This window comes from Sebastes fasciatus, chromosome 16, assembly GCF_043250625.1.
Source record: "Sebastes fasciatus isolate fSebFas1 chromosome 16, fSebFas1.pri, whole genome shotgun sequence".
NCBI lineage: Eukaryota > Metazoa > Chordata > Actinopteri > Perciformes > Sebastidae > Sebastes > Sebastes fasciatus.
Genome location: NC_133810.1, coordinates 16,846,681 through 16,862,328, shown reverse-complemented (window position 1 = coordinate 16,862,328; position 15,648 = coordinate 16,846,681). Strand labels below are relative to the sequence as shown.

Genomic DNA, 15,648 nt, shown 5'->3' with positions numbered 1-15,648 from the left:
GGAATATTAGTTCACTGTATCACATTTTAATTAACGGACTAGGATGTTGCCGTGACCCCCAGGGGCACACGCTTTCCTTTTAATGTGTGTACGCTCAATGGGGGAGCAGAGGAAAAAATAATAGAACCTATTTGCCATTCCAACAGGAAGGAATCAATAATTAACAGGCAGGAAGTTCCCATCGCAGGCTGTATTATTCAGACAGCAGGTTGGGCAGAGAGAATCGAAATGTGTGACGTCTACCTTAACACAGAGATGGGGTTTTTTTCACTGACGGAGAACAGACTGTGAACTGTGCTCTTGTTGTTGACGGCTAAACATCAGACTGGAATTATCTGACAACTTCTTCTCAGTTTGTCGTCCCCTCAGTTGACAAAAGGCACACTTGGATGAAAGAAAATGTTGGGAAACTTGGCAGAAAAAGTTTCTTTGAGTGGCAGTGTTCCAACTACTTTGATTATGGCTTAACTTTTTTTGGGAGCAAAAGTAGGACAAGAACATAGGACATCAGTTCTGGCTGATTACCCTGACCATTCAAACAGAAGTGCACAGGAGAGTTATCTTGATACGAGACGACGCGATTGCCAATTTCAGCAGTGCAGCAGAAATGTATTATCATTTACAGCTCCCCAGGAAGTAAACAGTAAATGATAGCAAAATAAAATGTATTACTTCTTAACCACTCTTGTTTATCTGTGCCATTTTCTTTGATGTGTGCGTGATCAAAAGGCATACATCGCTGTGAAATAAGCTCCCTCAGTGGAGATGATGAACACAATGAGTTTGTGGCCTGTGTACTCTGTGCCTTTTTTGATCAGAGGTCAGAAACTGTGTGCGTGTGTGTGCATGCGAGTGCAGTCTTACCCTGTGGACTGTTATCTCTCTGTGTTCTCTCCAACTCAAAAGCTCTCTGCCCCCATTCCTCCTCTCTCTCATCTCTCGCTCTCTCCAGCCCTTCCTCCCTCGTTTCCTCTCCCTCCCAGGACACTTTGTGGGCCGGACTGTGCTCAGAGCGGCAGGCCGACGCGGAGGGGAGATTAGGTGCCACGCTGCACACAGCGACGCCCCTCCTGTTGGCCACACCTCGCACGTTAGATATGTCTGAGAGGAAGCTGCTCAACTGGAGACACAGAAGAAAACAGCAATGCACAAAAATTACAAGTCTAGTAACATTTTGAATCCTACGCACACCGTTCTGCTCCCGTAAATTCTCGCTATAAGTACAAGGCTCAAAGTACTCCCAAGCAAATGCACTATTTATTCCTGCTTGAGTAATGTCTGCTGCCCAGCTGTTTTGGGAAATTATTTAGCCACATTTTAAAAATGAAAGTCGTGAGCCATTTTTAAAGATTTACGTCTTCAGTTGGATTGAATTGGATTTTAAGACAGGGCCAGGAAGTTAGAGACTAATGTATGTTGGTTTTGGTCTTTTTCATTCCCGATAGTGATACCTGGGCTTTGGGTATCAGCCGATAACGAGGACCAATCCGATACCAGCGTTTAATCAATAAGCTGTATGCCTCACTGTGTGGAGGTGACAGGGATCATTCTTTTACGTGTAAGGCAACATCAGGCTTGACTTAAACTTTGCTTTACTAGCTTTGTAAAACAAAATGTAAAAAATGAATACATGGATATAAATGTACTGAATTGTTATTTATTAAAATAATGGTATCCAATACCAGATCGACCCATTGTCACCGATACCCGATCCACCTATTTGAGTCAGTATTGGACCGATATCCGATATTAGTATCGGTGTCGGTGCATTCCTAGTTGAAAATAACAAAAATATAGAATATCATCAGCCTTATCCTTTAACTTTTTATTCTAAAAAGCATCTTAAGATGTATTTTAAAGCATTTTTCAAACTGCTTTTATGGCATACGTTTTTATTTGTAGAAGAACGAGACAGAACCAATGAAAAATGGTGCAGTTTATTCATTGCTTTCAACCCAGGTTGTGTCCTTTTTTTTTAATGCCACCACTGGGAGGCACCAATGTTATGAATTTTCAAACTATCCACATGGTTGCTTGTAACCAGGGATTTCCAGCCTTTTTTTCCTCTGAGAGCTAATTTGACAAAATGAAAGTGGCCGAGAGCTATTAATAGCACCAAGTTGAACGTCACCAAAAGCAGACATGATTTCTCTCTTACTCTTATGATCTTTTTTAATAACGATTCAGCCACCACAGTCACCACCTCTATTACAATGTGTAAACTCAATGCGAAGGACTATTTGTGTTGCGTTAGGATGTGCGTCACTAAAGGAAGCCTATGATAATGCATCGGCCTTCTTTATCAGTTTGGAAAACAGGTTTACAAAGTGACTTTGTGTTATCAAATTTATGTACATATTGTCTGAACCTTTAGAGAGCCACTCAGAAATGGGCAAGCTACTTATTGGAGACCCCTTGCTTTAAACAAAAATACTTTTTTTTCCAGTAGAACTAAAATTTCATTGTCCTATAGTTTCTGTTTTGCCAAAACTCTCATCTCTCTCACTTCCTGCCATGGAAGCACTTTTTTCGTAGTTCAACTCTGAGGATAGTGATGACTATTTGTCCCTTGGCTGTTTGTAAGAATAAGAGTAATAGAGGTACTAATGTTCTGAGTCTCTTTCAAACAATAAAAAGAATACAACACAATTACAGAAGCACAACATCATCAAAACTAGGAGCTGGAAGATATGCTGATATTCATATTGATATTATGATATAAAGTTGATATTGCATGGGTCATTTGATTTGATTTAGTATATAGTATGAAAATATGGATATCATTTTTAATTCTCAATAAAATTATTTTCCTGTGATTTTGACTAAAACTGCCATGATAAAGTCTCCCAGTCCTATAAGAATGCTTTTGCATACCTGACTGCCCTCACTGGACGTGGTCTTATCCCCATCTCCACTCCTCATGCCCTGGTTGCTGAGTCCTCCTGGTAGAGGGGAGTGGGCGGTCGGGCGTACCATGACCTGGGGAGGGCCCCCAATACTGCCTCCCACCTCGCCGTACGTACTCGTGGCCGCCGGTGATCCTGATACACGCACGGCTTTAAACTCGATCCCTTCCACTCCCATGCCGGTCTTGTGCAGCATGTAGCTGGTTTCTGTGGAAATAGCTGACACACCCATCACAGCCTGAGTCCCAGGGCCTGGGTCAGAGTCTTTCCTGAATTTGATTTTCTTCCTGAAGGCTACGAAGAGTATGAGGAGGAGAATGATGACAAAGGCAAGGACGCCAATGCCAATTATCTCTCCTGGTCCGACGTAGGACAGGGGCTCCGCCTGGGCAACACAAAGGGGAAGATCATAAAAAAACATGTCTGGAAAGTATCACTGTCTGGTGAATTCACTTCCATTCAGATAAAGAACAATCACATAAAAATAAAACTCTGGCTTTTTTGTCCCAGTCTGTGAAGTTGGTGCCAATTCTTTTAAAATGATCATAGGGCAGCCATAATGACAACTGAAGTTGTACAGATACAGTGCAGCTGACCTTCTAACCCCCAAGTATTCTTAGGAAGGAGATTGATGTAAATGAACACATCACACCACCAGCGTTACAAAGGTTTTATAACCAAAAACCCTACTGACATTTTTTTTTGGTGTAAACATAAATTGTAACTGCACACTTAAACAAGTTATTTAAGCTAAAAAACTAAATTATATGACTGAACTGTGATGAAACACAACAATGCTGGTGTTAATATTGACATTTCTTACCAAATTTCATGCAGGCATTTCATGGTTGTAAACTGTATATAAAGATAGACGAGACGTCTCCACTTCCTCCCACTGTACAGAAGTGATGCCAAAACATCCCGGATACGGGAGCTGCTATCTTGAGATTTTGACGTAATTTGGAGCCAGAGTCTGCGCAGTAGTGATCGGACGGTGGAGCCGCGGTATCGAGGTCACCCGCCCGAACCAATTGAGCACAGCCGCAGCTTGTCAGCGAGAGAGACTCACAGCTGTCAATCATGACGTCTCGCCCACTTTTTATAGCATCAAATAATTAATTAAAACCAAACTTATCAGAAAAATTAACACTTGAACATACATCAGCGTGATAAGAACTCCGTAAAATGACAGAAACCATCTTTGGGAAAAATTGATTTGACATGTACTTTGAATTTTTAATGTTTGGGTCATGTCCCATCTGCTAACAGGGAGGGGGCGGGATTTATGAGCTATACTGCAGCCAGCCACCAGGGGGCGATCGAGATGTTTTGGTTTCAGTTTTGAGTATATGGTTAGTATATGGTTGAAAATGGCTCAACACGCCATCTACTGTTTTAAATCAGCCCTAATCTTGCAAAGCCACTTATGAGATAGAGTCGACCATTTGGGACTAATATACATCATGAAATTTATATAAAAAAATAACGTTAGCGCCCTCTAATCTAATCAGACCCCCCTCCTCGCCTCTCCGCACAGCGTCTATCATTTCCCTAACCACTGTGTAGCATTATAATCACAGCTTTTCTATCATTTTTCTAATTTATGCAGTGTGCTCAGACGTGGGGGTGAAGTTACACTTTAAGATTTTGTATCGTGGTATTGGAAAAAATACAATTTACTATCTACTCACACAAGCATCACATTTCTGACCTTGCCGTACTATGGAGGGAATGATTTATTCCACAGATTTGTGTTTTAATAGGATACATGATGAGTACGCTCCAGGAGAAAAAAAGCCTTTTTTCCAGCAATAGACCTCTTTTTATATCCTTAAAAACAAAAAAAACAAAGCTAACGTATCAATTGGTTGGGAAAGCAGCCTAATAGGTTTTTACTCCTCTGCTAATTGCAGTCTTCTAGGGAATAATGAAAGCACCTTCTCACAATGTGTAACATTAATTGGGCTTACAGTCTTAATATAAGGTACAAAGTCAAGAGCGTGACAACTTCAAATGGAAACTGTGATTTCCCCATTACCACACTTTCATTCATCTTCTGCGGAGGGACAAAGCCACCGAGCTGGTGAACAATCCTTCTGGGAGTCCGCTGGCTGCACACTAAAATTCTGAGTATGCCAAGTCCAATAAGAAGCGAGCTGAATGTGCAGTACTTTTGGATTATATTCTGTAAGATTTCCTCCTACATAATCTCGGCTCACTATACCTGCGTGTCATCCCCTGGATCAGGTGTCTCATCGTCACAGAACGGCCCCTCATACCCCTCTGAACAGTTACAGTAGAAGGACCCGAACGTGTTGACGCACTCGGCTCCGTTTCCGCACTCGTCCTGGTCACACTCATTGACATCCTCATCACATCTGCAGAGGCAAGATAGACAAATAAATTGCTATGCATGGGGAGTGGTGCGGATGATTTGTATCAAAGTGAAAGAGAGGAATCAAAGATGAAAGCGTGACAGCGAGTTAAAAAGGAGAGAGAAAGAAAATAAATACTTTGGAGATCATCTTTTCAGAGGGCCTCTCTTTGGTTAGATCAAGGCTTTATCTTCACAGATTCGCTATTATCTTCATTTATGGTTGGGATTTAAAGAAATGTGTCTGAATGCAACAAAAACACACATACTCTTACTCATAAAGACGTAATTTTTACTCCACACACATAGATGCTCATCTTGTAATTTCGAACATGGAGCCCAGCTCTGAGGGAGATTTTCAAAACATGTGTTTTTCTTTTCAATTACTTTTTTATTTGATGAGATTTTCAAAACACTGCACAAGAGTTGGTCTGATGTAAGAAGAAAAAGCATTTCTGAGTATTGCAAGAAGCGTTCTTGTGTAACTATCCAAAGCTTTGCTTTAAATGATAAAAGTGTAGGAAGTCATTAAGCATATAGAGTTTACTTAACAAGGTCTGAATATATTGGCCACTCATATCTGCTCATGAATACTAAAAACTTCATGAATTCAGAAAGATTTTTTGATTTCTGATCCTATGATTCAGCCTTTAAAGGGACATTTTCACCTTTTTAGGGAATTTTCCAATTGAATATATTGTTATTTAGATGCAAATGTTTCAGTGTGCTATTACTATTTATCAATCTGTAGGGAAAAAAAACGATTTCATAGCCAATTAGACTCAACAGCTGTTTGCTTGCGGCAGAATATAGTATTTGCTTTATTATTTCAATCTGTTTATCATTAACTGATAATGATTTGAGCAATCTGCTGCCGGAAGAAAACAACTTAATTTGTATCTTCCTCATTATTCAGCTAAATTTAATCTAATTCAACTTCATCAAAAGCCTTTTTTACATCTTTGTCCAAATCATAAAAAAAGCAGAAGCATTTTCTCCATTGAGGGAAAACTGCTCTCTGGTGGTGGCTCCGTTGAACAACCACAGGAGCGGGTAGGTTATTTCAAAGGCAATTACTGAGCTGTAATTAAGAAGGCAGCTAGAGAATGATTATAGGCTTTTCAACCAAAATTACACTAAATTAAATTAGAAACACTAATTTATCTCACACAATAACAGTTAAAACAACACAGTGGGTGCTGGGGTGCTAATGTTGGCTAATGAGTGTGTGCGTGTCACACACACTCTTTCATGTCTGGATGTATATGAGCGGAGAAATGTAGATATTAATGTGTTTAAATCAACCTTTCTGTCATAGAGGACATACTGTGTAAAGAGGGCATTACCATTCATCAACACTGTTTTTTTTACCATCAGTAATTAAGGCGTGTGATTGCAGGCTATGTTATCTTACATAAGTCCCCCGAGTCCTCGAGGACAGCCACAGCGGAATGCACTGCCTAAAGGCTTACAGTCCCCACCGTTCTGGCAGGGGCTTGGCATGCAGGACGTCAATTCAACTTCACAGCGCCCCCCAGTGAAGCCAGCGCTGCAACTGCACATCAGGCCTGTATAGGAGAGAGATTCAAATTGTGTCAAAATAATGTGAATAATCATAAATATTAACATATAATATTAGATTCTGTTCTGATCATTTAAATTTGTGAGTAATTGACTGAATATTTAAATACAAAGTTGATGGTCACTACCGCACAAACAAACCATCAAAAAGAAAATGCTGAATTTGACCCATAAGCTATAAAAACTGAGTGATCCATATGTCCTTTATTTATACAACAAGATGACTAACTAATGCCCACACGCATTCACAGTGTCATCCACACAGACCTCCAGAGGGCAGGCTGCTGCAGATGGCCCCGTTGAGACAGGGCTGACTGACGCACGGATCTGGATAAAGCACGCAGCCCAGCTTGACCTCGCTCAGCCCCGCTATCTCAGCGTAACGGCTCCTCTTATTCTGCAGTGGCAGCTCGTTGCCGTTCAGCATCAGCGAGCCCAGGCATCCCTGGAAGCCATCCTGGGCTCTTGGCGCCCCGCGGTCCCCGAGTCCTGGCCCACCTTGTCCTCTCCCTGGCCCGGGGCTCGGTCTCTCGCCCTGACCGCCCGGCGGCCTCACTTGGGCCCCGAAGAAAAAGGATGAATCTGGGGCCAGAGGCCAAAGGCGAACGGGGGCTCGGGCTGCTCGCCGGCGCTCCACGTAGCTGTCATCCAGTGACAGGAGGGTGTAGTTCCTAGTCAGCTCCAAGGCAACGGCATGCCAGAGGCCGTCGTTTATTGGTCTACCAGAGATACCCATAATGCCAAGGGTGTTGTCACAGTCCAACTGGAACCAGAGTCTACCGCCTTCAATCTGTGGAAGGAAAGGGAAGATATAAAATGATACAACCACTAAAATACAGCGCCATCCTTTACTGAGCACATCTGACATTGGGAAACAATAGAGTGGCATAAGGATGTGTTTACCTTGAGCATGGTGCAGGGGTTAACACGTGTGAACATAATGACTCCTCTTCTCTGAAGTGTCCTGATCCTCAAGCCGAGCCTCATCTCTCCACTCTGGCCGCTCTCTGTCACTCTGTACTTGATGTAACTGTTTCCAGAGAAACTCAGTGAGGTTTGGCCTTAACAAAAACATAAAGAGATACAGGATTTAGAATATAGAGAAGAAAGGCTTCAATTTACATAATCTAATCCGTGCGACGTGATAATCTACTCGTCTACCCGGATCGGACAGTCAAAAACTTCAAACACAAGGAAGGATCAAATCATACCTGCACACTCGTCTAGTCTGTCAGGCTGACACTGGCAGACAGATGGCGCTGTAGGACCAGAACGGACACACTGCATGTCTGCAGGACAGGACTGGCCTTCACAAAGCTCCAAGGGAGTGGGGCATGTCCCTCCTGTTTGGATATATTAGAAAAATATATCTATCAGGATGTCAGAATATCGTCTGTCTATCGTCTGCCTCTGTTTTTTGACCAGTACTGTGACAGATATACAGGACGCTATCAATGTGAGCTGGTCTAAATTGCAGTACTCACCGGGGCAGATGCAGGCCTCTGTACGGCTGAACCTTGGTGACACCAGACTGACCCTCTCTGTGCTGTACGTGACAAGCGAGTCACCCTCCATCACCAGCATCTGTTCACACACCCTGTCCCCACACTCCAGCTCCCCAGAACAAGCGCTGCTCACCGCCACCGCCCCAGCCAGGACGCCTCGAATCTGACCCCGCGCTGCTGCTTCCCCCAGCTTCGCAGCCAGCTCTTGCTGGGAGTAGATCCCACCCATGCGTCCACTGCCCGACGTCTCCGGCATCTCCATGGCCAGAAGCAAGTCCATGTCAGACGTCCCCATCACCGACTGCAAACTGAGTATGTGGAGGGGATCCTGTTGCCCCGGTGACCATTTCCAGCCAGCTAGTCCCCGTAACATTAGTTTGATCTGGCTCAGGTATCGACCGAGCAGGTCCTCCGGGGACAGGGAACTGAAACGTAACGTCAGGGCGTTACGCAGCAGCAAGTCTGTCAACTGCTCCACCTGGACCGACACATCAGCTATCACGGCGAAACGTCCGTCGCTCACCGTGGCGTTCATCTGGTACCTGAGAGAGGATATGGAAATGTGTTGTTTTTGACATACATTTTTTTTTTGGCTTGTGTGAGTTGTGTGTTTGTGTGGTGTGTGTACCTGCCAGGTTCCAGGCCCGGCAGAGCCACAACGCTGCCATCCTGTCTGTTTATCGTAAACATGGTCTTGGGCTGAGGCTTCTGGGTAAATGACAGTACGTCGTTGGGGTCGCGGTCGGTTGCATAGATCTGACCAATCGGGCCGCCCTGGAAGGTGTCTGTTGCCATGACGATGAAGATTTCCAGGGGGGAGACATTGGGCTTATACTGACTGTTCCCGATGACTCTCATAAATATCCAGGAGGAAGAGGTCAAACGTGGCTTGCCAGAGTCACTGGCCTAAGAGACCAAAACAAAGTTACAGTCAGATATTCAATAACTCAGATCAAAACATACAGAAGTAACATTCTGCTTTAAACTAATTACTAGGGCTGTCAAAGATAACGCAATAATAGGTACATTTTAAAAAGATAAAAAATTTGATTAATTGTGATTAACTATGGACCATCATGCGATTAATCGCAATTAAATATTTTAATCCATTGAAAGCCCTACTAATTACTGCTGGTTGCATTTGGGTACAATTTCTTACTGGGGAAGATGTGTAAAGACGGTTATACGTTCTGAGGAGTGCAATTGCTATTCCTAAACTGTTTTTTGTATTATGGATTTGTTGTCCCTTGTCTGTTTGTAACATCTTCTAGTTTTAATTGCTGTTGTCTGTTTTTGAAGTGCTTTATTCTGTAATTGTTCTAACATTGTAATTGTGACAGGCAAGAATAATGCAAGAATAATTAATTTTTCAGGCATAATTCATTTATTTAGAGAAAAGCTAATTTCTTTGTTGTCTCAGTTATTACTGTATCGGTTTCAGGACATGTCATTTAATTTTTGGATGTAAATATGCATCAATACTGGTCACTGTAGAGACTATGCAGCACATATGCTGTGAACCAGAAAGAGGAATAATGCAGATAGGTGATGCAGATCCTTGTGTGTGTGGGTTGATTTTGCATTGATCTGTTGGTAATACCTCGGGGTTCCAGTAGGGGGATCGCGCTCCTCTTCCTCACTCAATACAGAGACGAGTGAAGGGAAGAGCTGCGTGTGTGATTCATTCATCCTTCTCTCTCACTATTTCCCCTGTTTAAGGTAAATAACGTCCACAAAGCACTATAACGTTGTAAACACATGTTGTTAAGAATTCGTTACACGTTGTTGTTCATTATAGAGGAAAAGTGCACATGTTGTACTCTGTATTGTGTTTGAAAGTTTCTAGCTAACGCTGTTGCTATGTAAGCTGGCTGCCGGATGCATCGTGGTCGTAGAGTCCGTCTGGTTACTTTGTCGTCGGCATTTAAGCTAGGTTGTTACGTTCATATATGTGTATGCAGTTGTTGACTTTATAACATTTAAAGGTGAATTCATGTGTCTAAAAAAGTTAAAAAGCTAAAAGGTTAAAATACATTTCATAAGAGAGACTTCATGCTGTATTTGAATTAAGAACATTTAGAAGCAGTTAAAAAGATCATTTAAATGGTTTAGAGAAAGTTAAAAATGTAATTAAGCCATGATCACTGTGGTCCAGAAACTGAGTTCAGATGTTTAAATGTATGAGTTTTGTTTACATTGCATTACATTTCAAATGTGACTCAATACAGAGACGAGTGAAGGGAAGAGCTGCGTGTGATTCATTCATCCTTCTCTCTCACTATTTCCCCTGTTTAAGGGGCACAACATAATGACATTCTATCTTGGCCAGGTCTACCTCCAAACTGAGACTTTAACCTCCTAGTTAAGTTAAGGTTAAATAAAATATAAATGCATAGAAGAAGGACACTCTCTCTTTTGGGCACAAACAATTAAAAACAAAAAATATGGGTAGCCATGTAGCTGGAACTGAAAAATATGTTGTCAATATTAAAGCACAGACCCCCCCTTCAGTGTCACCATATTAGTGGTGTTAATAGCTTCTCCATCACGGAAATTAGTACATATACTTTAAAACCCAAGACTCTAATAGCCTGACTTAGCAGCTCACAGTGAGAGCCTGCGAGAGTAATGGGCAGCTCCTAATGCTGACTGTGTGTACCCATGCTAACACAGTGTATTTATCAGTCAACTTTTCCTGCATAAATAGTGGTTTAATAAAAAAAAACACCTGTTGCTAACCTGAATTTCAAGTGTGAACTCTCTGGGGGCTTCAGGGCCAAACACACGGTTGGTCCTCAGAGTTCCTGTCTGGTCCAGGGAGAAGAAGTTTCTCTCATTTCCTGACCTGATGCGAAACTCAAAGGGATGGCCGTTTCTAGGGGAGTCTTTATCGCTGAGTGACAGCTTCAGAAGAGTGGTGCCGGAAGCTTGGTTTAGCTAGAAGTATTATGGAGAGAGAGGAGTTGAGATGGAACCTATAGCACAAAAACACATGAGCAAACACACACAAAGAGACTGTTACCTGTAGGACGGCGGTGGAGTTGGGAGGAGTGAACACAGGAGGGTTATCGTTGACGTCGGATATGTCGATGTTGAGGGTGACGGTGGAAGACATGGCGGGAGAGCCGCTGTCGAACGCCTGCACTGACAAAGAGTACCTGGACACCTGGATGGAGCAGGAAGGCGGATGAGAGCGCCATAGAATCTGTATGTATCAGGCAATATGACATGCACCGTTACGCTTGCATAATATGAGCCTTCATTGGGTGTTGACCTTGAGCGGACTTGGTATTTTCTCTGCTCATGAACCAGAAAATTACTATTGATTGTTTATGAGATATTGTACTTAAAGACGCATCCTTACGAGTTCTCTGTCGAGCCGCTTATTGACTTTGAGCAGCCCCGTTACGGGGTCAATCCAGAAGTGGTTGCCACGGTCACCTTTCAGGATGGAGTAGGTGATTCGCCCATTCACCTGGCTGTCCAAGTCCTCCGCCGATACCTAGAAAACACACACAAACAAAGAGTGAAACAAAGGTTAATGACAAAACGTTTAAATAGAACAATATAAAGGTGAAATAAAAGGTTACCCTTGTAATTGTCTGCCCGACCGACGCGTCCTCGCTGACAAGAACGTTGTAGATGTCCTGACTGAAGGCTGGAGCGTTGTCGTTGACATCCATGAGTTCGATGGTTACCATGGTAGCTATGCTGAGAGGAGGGTCACCGCTGTCCCAGGCCTCGACGGTGAGGTAGTAGTCCTTACACACCTCAAAGTCCAAGTCATCAGCCACAGAAATAGAGCCTAAAACATACACATAGTGCGGCATAAATAGGATATAAAATAATGATAATATTAAATAAAAAAAATTATATTTTTCTGGCCTGAAAGTAACAAGCACATTCAAAGACCTCTGCTCACCCAGGGTTCTGTCTATGGCGAACTTTCTCAACTCGTTGCCCGACCGGATGTTATAGGTGATCTCAGCATTCTGTCCGATGTCGACGCTCGTCGCCAACACTCGCAGCACCTCGGTTCCCACGGCTACATCCTCGGGGACGGTAACGGCGTAGTCCCTCCTCTGGAAGACTGGAGCGTTGTCATTCACATCCAGCACCAAGATGGTCAAATCCACCTGCGGGAGGAAACACCAACTCAATTTGTCTGCGATGCTCCTGCGGCCCACAGAGTTCAGTTTCAACACCAAGGACATGGACATTAATGGGAGTAAAGACACTAAAGGCTACTAACAAGATAGGGGACTGAGGCAAAAATCAATTGAAGTCTGTGTCCAGCAAAGCCCCAAAGAGAGTTTCTTGGCCGATAAATAATTGTTAAAGGTTTGTAACATTACTGAGTGAGATAAATGCTGTTTTTGCTCTCTTGAATCTGAGTCAACGGTTCACCTTCTCTGATACTTGTTTTATTATTACTTTATTATGTAGTGTATTCCTTGAATATCAATATATTTAGAACGCTTCTTAAACATTTTATTTTGGAAGGATATATTGCAAACAGAAATAACAAAACTAAAAACATCTTGAACGACTGGAGAAGTTTATTGCAGCTGAGGGTTGGGAGGAATTTAATCATTAGTTTTTAGTACTTCAAGAGGAAGTTTTCAACGTTTCTACATAATATTGCTTTAATTTGTATATGAGAATGTGATTTAATAACCCTAACCCTTTATTCATTATTCATATATGTTGTTCACCCATTGATATATGGGATAGGTTTGTTTATGAGGCTGTTTGTGTTGTTTTTGATTTGGCGTTTTTGTCTGGTTTTGTGAAATTTTTCGATGTGTGTCTTTTGATTTATGTTGTGTGTGTGTTCAGTGTTATTGTCCCACTAGGGGAAATTAGGTTTGCAGCCTCAATAAGCCAAGCAGCCCACATGAAAACAAAACCTAACAATACAAAACAGACAAGATCTCATTAAAAAGAACTTCCCACCAGTTCTAATGTAAAGTGCAGAAGCAATGGGTCATAAAGTGCGGAAACAACAGATGACATCTTATGATGAGTGAATCTCCAGTACAATGTTCATTTGATGGAGTTCAGCAGACCAATGGCTATTATGTGTTGTGGTTGTTGTAAATCTTATAATTGATGCTGATCATATTTCTCCAGAACCTGCATGTGCAAAAACATGTAGAACGGCATTAGGTCAGAAATAGCTATGATTAGGTGTAAGGTTAAAAACTGTTTAATTAGCATTAGTTTACTGTAGATGGTTAACTCTATTCAAGGTTAGAAATATGATGGTATAAAGAATGGATAGATGGAAAAGTGACAGGACCAGCTGCTTTCCATCTGCATCGGTCTTTTCATCAGACCTTCATCATATTTGTCCCACTAGTCTTTCCTGGCATAGACAAGCAGCATATGGTACTGAGTCATAGAGGAGACACACTGGATCCTAGTTCCACTTACTGCAAGTAGGATGTCACAGTATTTCTACTTTACTGCTATTATATTAATGTGCTGACTACAAATGAGCCTTAACGTGATCTGAAATCATCTGGTCAGCTACTTCTTGCTGTTCCCAGTAAGATTTTGTGACTAGAGTGGATCAGGCTTTAGCGCTCAAACTCTGGAATGCACTTCCTGTAGAGACATGATCATCTACATCTGCATGCACTTTTAAAGATTGCATTTTTTTTTTTTTTTAGGATGGCATTTTTATAATGTCCCAGTGTTACATATCTGTATGTATATGTGTTTATGTGCATATTTTTGGCGAAGCAAGTGTAGATAGAATGTGTGTATGGGTATATAGTATATATCCGTTTGAGTGTATGCATGTATATATTTATACACATTTATGTATATATATTTGTTTAATGATCTTGTTTAACCATTTTACTATTTTACTATTCTATTATTATTGATATGTTCTGTGATATTCTTGTTGTTTTTACATTTGTTTGTGAAGCACTTTGTAACATTTGTTTTGAAAAGTGCTATATAAATAAATATTAATATTAAAATAATATTAATATTAATAATATAAATAGTGCTACAACTCCTGGAATCACTACTATTACTACCACTGCTGTTACTGCTACTTTTATTAGCAGTGGTAATGATACCTGCTGCTAGAAATACTCATCCGAAACGGCCACACCTGACCTCAAGTTTGCCTGGGGTTAATATTCAATTATGGCTTTGTCTCATAAATGACCTAAGATAAGAGAAACCTAGTGAATGTGAGTGAGCCAACCCTGTTTCACCTCCTTTCTGCGCTGCCTTTGTGTCTGTAACTGTCACCTTCCCCGTCTTTCCCCTCCCGCACACTGCACAATATGATGACGCTTTATCTTGATTAAATCTACCAGGTTCTTTATCTGATTCTCCTCAGTAAACAACATGTTTTTATTCATTGGCTTTTCTTATTCATGTGTATGGACAGAAATACAGATTGCACATCCTCAGATGGATGCTAATTCTAATTGCATTGTTGTGGTAAAACGGTTTAATTACGAAATAATTGGTGTGAATTACTCAGCACCTGTGTTAATTACTCTGTATCTGATTTAATTACTCAGAAAACAATGATTATATAACCAAAAATATAAATGTTTTGAATTTAAATAATGTTCACAAGCACTTTTTTTTTTCCAGCGTGCCATTTTTGGGGGGGGATCGTGAATATCTTTTAGAATAATACTCCCTGCAGTTTAGGTTTGGATATGGGACTGGATAGCATGGCAAAAGAATATAGATATATACAACTGAGATTGAATGTGTCACTGGAAGCACCAACCTGTGAGGACAGCGCCCCCTGTTGCCCAACTTGGTCAGTGGCCTGGACTCGGACACGATAGGAGTCTCGGCTCTCTCTGTCCAGAGATTTCTCCAGAATGACCATTCCAGATATCGGGTCAATGGAAAATAATCCGTTGACTGAATCCACCAGAGAGTATACTACTGTACGGTTAAAACCTGGAGAGAATAGAAGACAAATTCATGCACAACCGAGACTAATTAGTAATGTCATTTTTTATTACAGGGTGATTTTAGATAAATGTACAAATTGTGTGTGATAATGAACATCTGTAGGAAACTAGGGCGTCATAGGAGTGCCATAAAAAAGAATACATCTGTAAAAGAATAAGAAAATGAATGAAAAAATATAAAGAGGAATGAATAAAAGAATAAATACATGTGGAAATATAAAGACAAATAACAAAATATAAAAGATTGATTATATGCATTTTCATTTATTTATTTTAATTTTGTATATATTTATTTATTTATTAATATATTTTTAAGAATA

At 41.3% G+C, this 15,648-nt stretch overlaps 1 protein-coding gene across 1 annotated transcript in view; it reads right to left on the bottom strand.

The window, feature by feature from the left end:
* Window positions 1-15,648, bottom strand: part of fat3b (FAT atypical cadherin 3b) — an 80,669-nt gene that overhangs the window by 12,060 nt on the left and 52,961 nt on the right. Inside the window, exons 34-48 of the mRNA XM_074610039.1 lie at window positions 15,136-15,314; window positions 12,289-12,502; window positions 11,957-12,171; window positions 11,731-11,868; window positions 11,389-11,532; window positions 11,106-11,303; window positions 8,995-9,272; window positions 8,346-8,908; window positions 8,073-8,204; window positions 7,765-7,922; window positions 7,129-7,651; window positions 6,695-6,848; window positions 5,131-5,284; window positions 2,875-3,291; window positions 865-1,120 (exon numbers count right to left, since the gene is read on the bottom strand). Coding sequence (XP_074466140.1) covers window positions 865-1,120; window positions 2,875-3,291; window positions 5,131-5,284; window positions 6,695-6,848; window positions 7,129-7,651; window positions 7,765-7,922; window positions 8,073-8,204; window positions 8,346-8,908; window positions 8,995-9,272; window positions 11,106-11,303; window positions 11,389-11,532; window positions 11,731-11,868; window positions 11,957-12,171; window positions 12,289-12,502; window positions 15,136-15,314 — 3,723 coding nt within the window. The remainder of the gene's footprint in view (window positions 1-864; window positions 1,121-2,874; window positions 3,292-5,130; window positions 5,285-6,694; window positions 6,849-7,128; window positions 7,652-7,764; window positions 7,923-8,072; window positions 8,205-8,345; window positions 8,909-8,994; window positions 9,273-11,105; window positions 11,304-11,388; window positions 11,533-11,730; window positions 11,869-11,956; window positions 12,172-12,288; window positions 12,503-15,135; window positions 15,315-15,648) is intronic.